General features: G+C 39.8%; 1 protein-coding gene across 1 annotated transcript in view; it reads left to right on the top strand.

Moving 5' to 3' along the window:
• Positions 1-6,980, top strand: part of LOC109303794 (ligand-dependent nuclear receptor corepressor-like protein) — a 99,255-nt gene that overhangs the window by 30,121 nt on the left and 62,154 nt on the right. Inside the window, exons 3-4 of the mRNA XM_019526068.1 lie at positions 1,502-1,581; positions 1,865-1,994. Of these exons, the coding sequence (XP_019381613.1) occupies positions 1,502-1,581; positions 1,865-1,994 (210 nt within the window). The remainder of the gene's footprint in view (positions 1-1,501; positions 1,582-1,864; positions 1,995-6,980) is intronic.

The following is a 6,980-nucleotide window of genomic DNA, read 5'->3' as shown; positions in this document are numbered from 1 at the left end:
CTGTTATAGTAAAGATGCTTTAAAAATGGAAGCTGGTAGCCACTCTTGGGCACAGCAGAGACTATGTAGGTCTAAGTAAAACAATAAAATAATATTCATGGATACTGTTACTCAGGTGACCCAAAGAGCACTGCGAAATAAATATGCCCCTCCTTAATTCCAGGTTATGTGTTTGAATAGTGTGGACATAAATGGGCAGGGTTTATTTTTCAGCAGTGTTCTTGATCTTGGCAAGGGGCTGGTATAGGTGTATACTGGACCTGGTATAGCTATATGTAACATCCTGTTCTGAATTTAACCAGGTATTAATATAACACAATTCCTACAGCAGAGTAGTGTGTTCATTGTTAAATGACTCTTTATATATTATTTAAGGTTCAGAATTCTTATCAGCCAATCGGTTCACTTAATTTTTTCCCAGTTCAGTTTTTTAATATTGCCAACGGTGAACCTCCAGCAAAAGTGCTAGTTTTATACATGTAGTTCATTTTTCAGCTTTTTAGCACTATTATTTTCCATCATTGTACTTATTCTAGCTTTTGAAATAAATTCTTTTGGGAGGAAAATTGTTTTAAGAGATCAGTAATAGGGCATTGATCCTATCACTTCTTTGGTGGTGGTATAAATCCTGCCAAAGTAGTGACTGAAATTTGCTCTGATCTACTAGCTAGGAGTTAAGTAGCCTATGTGAAATTAATTAGATATTTGTGCATTTCTCTCCAGAGAAAATCACAACTACAGTTGACTATGTAAGGTGTCCCTGTATGCAATGGCATCAAGCAGGGCAATAAATGAATTGTCATAGATATAAAGTTTGCCATCCAATTTCTAGATACGATTCTGTTAGGATTGAGACATGTAGGTAGTGCAGTACTGGGAAATTTGCATGACTTAATTTTTACTTGATTTGTGGATAGAAGAATTCAGCTTCAGGTTTGTTATTCTGCCAGTTTTTCAAAGGTAATTTATTTTTACAGGAAATGTATATATTTTCACAGGTACTGCTTTTGTGACTGTGGCCAGACTGTGACATTACTTTTGTGATTATGGTGTACAATGTGGTTTTATATCTAGAGAGAGAGGTAGTTAGGCATGTTAAGTGGAGTTAGATAAAACACTGGTAGTACAGCAACTGCCTGTGGGCAAATGGCAAAGATATTGCCTTAGTGTTAACCAGGCCTCCAAGCTCATTTGCTATGTTTGAGAACTAGTATAGGGTTTTTAATTGGATGATCACATTACATTAAAGAATGAAATCTCCAAACTCCCAACTTTGACACTCAGCTTTTGGGTGAGCCAAGTGACCTGACTTGAGAGTAGAACTGAAAATCTTCAGATCTGGAATGTTGAATGATATACATTGAACTAATCTAATTAAATACAGGTTAGATTAAAAATCCAGCCTTTTAATAGAGTCAGTTGTAGGAAGCACAGGTTATTCTTCTCTCTTAACATCCATTTTTGCTTGTCTTTTTAAATGCTTTTATTTTATTTTTTTAAGACTGTGAGCCAGAAGAGTTGACTGACTGGTCTATGGATGAGAAATGTTCCTTTTGTAACTTACACAAAGAAACAGTCAGTGTAAGTATGAATGTAATATGAAGCATGTAAATTGTTTACTCTGAGTTTTTTTTCAAATGTTAGGACTGAAAGTAGAATTGGAGATTTCCCCAGTGGGTTCACATTGTTGATTTTTATACTAGAAATCAAATGTTTTGAGTAGGGGAAAGAAGGAATTCTAGCTTAGCTTTACAACACAAGTCTTTTATTGCGTCCGTTACATTCTTGCTATTTATTAATCTCATGATTTCTTAAAACAGGCTACAACCTTTATTGAGATCTGTTGCTGTCTTGCATTTTCTAGGATCGTACACCAATTATTGGTTCTTCACAGTCAACACCTACAGAGGAACTGACATCTCAGGGCCAGTCCAACACTGATAAGATTGAATGCCAAGCAGAAAATTATCTAAATGCACTCTTTCGAAAGAAAGGTAATAGAGTCTTGCCTTTCACGTTAAATTATGCAGTAAAAGTTTGGAAAAATCAAGTGATTCGGGGATAATCTTTCAGTCCCAAGTTATTTTTATTACTTCAAGTATGAATCCATAGCATTTTCTCTTCTATCTTTTTTTCCCTGTTTCCCTTTCTCCTTTCTTATTTTAGGTGGAGCAGATGACATGCTGCTTCTCCTTTCTTTCCTTTCTACCATTACTCTCACTCCTGTTGCATTCAATACTGAACTCTCCTGTTTTTCCATTTTTCTCTCACTTGTCTAACTTCAACATTTGCTCCCTAGAAATCTGAAACATTTTAACATTTCTGCTTGTAAGATGATTTTATTACTGTTTTATTTTCCCAAGAAAATAGTTTCGGGGTAAAGTGAATGTTTTAACGTATTAGTAACAGGAGGTAGATTGTTTTAACTTGAAGTCACTACTTTAAATCTATCCAAATGAGTGATTGAAGCTTATTTTCATTTTATAGCCTTCAGTAATTCTATACTTTCAGTCCGTGACTACTTTCACCTATTGATCTTTTGTAATTCCTGTGGTATATAGAATGAATAACAACATGAATAGCCTTTTTTCTATGATTACTTGATGATAAACTTGTCAAGGACTAGTGTTGGCTAGCTTGTTAAGGGACAGGCTATTATGTGATTACCGTAAAAAAATATTGGCAAATATTCCATGAATCCAAGAATGCTCTTGTGTAGGTGGTAGCCTACCTTTTTATTGCATCGTAGTGTTTTCTGTTAGCAAGACCAGGAGTGAGAGTTCCTTGCCCATCAGTCTGGTAGGAATCAGAACACACATGTGCACTCTGTTTAAGAGCAGGCTGGCAAAGATAGACTATTGTAGCTGAACAGCAAGAAAGGGCAACTGGTTTGCATCATCTGCTTTTGCCTTCACATTCTCCTTCTAATTCACCTTCACAAAGCAGGGTTTGTTTGTTTTTTAATGTAGACGCGAGGTAAAATGAAGTTAGTTCCATTACTACATGATCCAATAGCAATTTTCGTGCCTTGTGGACATAACCTACACGAAATGTTTACTGCATGGCTAGCCCTGCACTGAAGCACCCTCATGCTCCAATCAGCCCCTCTGCAGCATGTTTTACTGAGGGAGCAGCCCCAGGCTGGCAGGCTGATTTTTGGGGGTCCCTGCCAGTCAGGGCTATTCTAACCCAGCTCATAGTGCTGTGGTCCTGGGTACATGTTCAGATGGCAATAAACTCCGAAGTTTATTGCTCCCAGGCTCACGTTCAAATGGCATGCCTGGGAGCAATAAACTGAAGCAATAAATGCTGGAGTTTATTGCCTCACATTAATTACATATGTGGACGCACCCCGTGTGTTTCAGTATCAAGAAAACCTACTCTTGTGAAAGCTTTCAGAAGTTTATCAAATTAGTACTGAAAGTTTTTTGGGCAACTGGAAAAATGATCTTGATCATATTTTTTGCTAGAGGCATTTATGCCAGCAATATACCATGTCATATAGTTGAAAAAGCTTATGTGCTCAATTTTTTTCCCCAAAAACTACATTCAATTTACAAAGTTCCAAGTAGGGAATCACTTGAGGGAAGTCTTCTGAATGCTGAAGTGGAAGATGTAAAAAAGTGTTGATGTTCTTATTGCACAAGCTCCTCTTTTTGTGTCCCTAGTATCTGATGGTATAAATATTTACAATGATGGTGTCATCAACTTTGTTCACAACTCCAAAATCTTTTACACATTTCAGTGGACAACTGAGCATCACCACACAGCCCAATGTATGGCTGACCAGTTTAAACGTATCATCAATAATTTAGCTCTATAGAAGGTTATTTTAGTTGCAACTGACAAAGCTTCTAATACAAAAGTTGCTTGGGCTTTGTTAATAAATTTAGTATCCACACCTGTGTTAATGGGTATACTGCCCATGTGAGGCAGCTCTTCATTCATGACACTGAAGATCTGGCAACTTTTGAGGGTGGGTAAAAACTGATTTTAAAAATCAGATTTTTTTATTTAAATCAGATTTTTCTATTTTTAATTAAATTGTAATGAAATTTTCCTTTTTACAAATAAACCAGCTTAAAATGAAATTTGAATTTGATACAGCATAAACTACTATATAAATTTAGTATAATTTAAATAAAAGAATAGTATTTTGTGTCAACTGTACTAAAAACTCTGGAGTTAGGCCGGTTTTCTTCTATATAACAATGAGGAGGAAAATAGCTAGCTTCTGAGGTCAGACTTTCAGAAATATGGCACTATTTCATGTATTAGGGGCTTGGGATGCAGGGTCTGTACTACTGGATGCAGATGATCAGCAGAGCTATCGCAGGTATTGGAAACTGGACTGTGACTCCAGCAGACACCAATGTGTGTTCCTTGATCAGAAGTGTCCATTGAGCCCACCTAGATAGTATAAAACTCCTGTTTTTATTCTCTGTACCTGAGGTCTAATTATCTCAGCTCTCAAATTATAAATACTTGTGGTTCTGTACCCAGAATGGAAGCTTACTTTCCAGGTCATGGAAAAACAATAATTTCTCAGTAACTACAAAGCCCTTGCTTCTAGATGGTTACGAGTCCTTCAGTTAAATGTCATTTCATTGGTCCCTTTGCATATGTACAGAGATTTAAACATAAACTTCTAAAGTGGTCTGTCAGTGCCTTTAAACTAATCTATTGCAGCATACAAGGCCACAGGGTTATAATAGCAGAAATCATGGACTGTTAGCAAGATCATTTTTTTGTTTGTTTTGGCAGGGGGCAGGGAAGAATGAAAGGTGTGGTGTGTTGTGTTTAGACATGGCAGAATTCTATTTTTTTTTAATTTGACAGATGATATCAAAATTTAAATAAATGCTGACAAATAAATATTTATTGATTTTAAATTTTCAGGATTGCACAAAATTAGGGATGTTGCAGGCAGATAATTGATTTATGACAGTGTACTATTATTTAGTGCATTTTAACCACCAGCCGCAAATAGGACTGCTGCCACTTGAGCGACAGAGTTCTATCAATCCCAGTTCTGCTTGTGCATAGCTCTCTCATCCACTTTGTTACTTCCTCTTCTTTGTTCCCTGTCCCCTGGGGTTTCTGGGAGTTGCAGTCCAAACTATAGTTAGCATGGTTCTGTAGGACTGCTCCCCTGTTGTCACACTCCATCAGCCATCATTTTTTTTTACATCCTCTTTCTATAAATTTTGATTACTAATGATGGAAATATTTTTATATTAGTCTGTGGGTGTGAGGTGAAATTGAAGTTTACTGATAAAAATCAAATCCTGCCAAGTCTAGCTGTCACATGTAGAAGTAGCCTTGGTTTGTTATGGATAGGACTGTGCAAAGCTTTGGTAGCCGATTTCAATTCGGAGGAGATCTGGCCCAATTTGGTGGCTGAATCCAAACTGAATCGGGAGACCCATTGAAAAGGTCCAAATGGAATTGGAAGTGTCCAAATCCACTGGGAAAAAAATTTGACGATTCAGAAGGCAGGCTTGCAGGAAACAGAAACTTCTCCATGGAGAAGAGCTAGAACGGGAATTCTCAGGTCAGCTTGTGGAGGTAGTGAAGTCAAAGGATGTGGTTATCATGGGTGACCTAAACTATCTGGACATTTGCTGGGAAGAGCAGTCAGCCAGGTCTGACCGCTCGCGTAGCTTCCTAGCCGTGTTACAGGATCTCCATCTAACCTGGGAGGTGCACAGTCCCAGCAGGGGAAATGCCTTGTTAGACCTGGTCCTGGCCACAAGCAAAGACCTGGTGAGGGGACTGCGGGTGCTCGATCCCCTGGGCGATAACTATCATCGCCTATTGGAATTCGCCATCCAGCACAGGATGGCAAAGGCCTGCAGCAAGACAGCAGCCCTGGACTTCAGGAGGGTGGATTTCATTGAACTAAGGAGACTAGTTGGGGAGGCACTGAGGTCCCAGAGGGGTGGGGAGTTGGGAGTCCAAGAAGAATGGTCGTTCCTGAAGGAGACTATCCTCCAAGCCCAAACAGTGGCAATCCCAACACGGATCAAAGCAGGCAAGAGTGCTCAAAAACCCCCATGGCTCACCAAAAGCGTCCAGAAATGCCTCAAAGCTAAGAAGGAGGCATACATCCAATGGAAGGGAGGGGCCATCACCAGGGAGGACTATACCTCTGTTGCTCAGGATTATAGGAAGACTGTTAGGAAGGCCAAGGCAGAAATGGAACTTGGACTAGCAACTTGGATCAAGGATAACAAGAAATCCTTTTTGTAAATATATAGGGGGTAAAAAGAAGGTTCTGGGTAACGTGGGGCCTCTGCAGGACACACTTGGAAATCTGGTGGTCTCACCAGATGACAAAGCTAACCTATTTAACAATTTCTTTGCCTCCACTTCTCTGAGCAGGGACCAGGTCATCCCCCCTCACCGGGATCCCTGATGATCCCAGGGGAAGCACAGTCAGGCCCAGGGTCAGAGAAGACCTAGTTAGAGAACTTCTGGTGGGACTGGACATGTTCAGATCAGCAGGTCCTGATCTCCACCCCAGGGTGCTGAGGGAATTAGCAGAGGTCATTGTGGGACCGCTGGCACATCTTTACGAGCACTCATGGTGCTCTGGCAAGGTGCCAGAGGACTGAAAAAGGGCCAATGTGGTTCCCATTTTCAAAAAAGGGAGGAAGGAGGACCCAGGAAATTATAGGCCTGTTAGCCTTACCTTGGTCCTGGGGAAGCTCTTTGAGAAAATCATCCAGGTGCACATCTGCAAGGGGCAAGCAGGGGAGTGTATGCTTAGGGGCAACCAACATGGTTTCATTGGAAGCAGGTCCTGTCAGACCAACCTGGTAGCCTTTTATGACCAGATCACAAAATCCTTGGACGCAGGTGTCGCAGTAGACGTAGTCTTTTTGGACTTTAGGAGGACCTTCGACACAGTCTCTCGTCCCATTTTCATTAAAAAATTAGGAGATTGTGGTGTCGATGCCTACACAGTCAGATGGGTC

Source organism: Gavialis gangeticus, unplaced genomic scaffold (genome assembly GCF_001723915.1).
Source record: "Gavialis gangeticus isolate Ggan-Ray unplaced genomic scaffold, GavGan_comp1, whole genome shotgun sequence".
Taxonomy (NCBI): domain Eukaryota; kingdom Metazoa; phylum Chordata; order Crocodylia; family Gavialidae; genus Gavialis; species Gavialis gangeticus.
The sequence above is the reverse complement of the archived record's forward strand: the minus strand, read 5'-3'. Positions and strand labels throughout refer to the sequence as shown.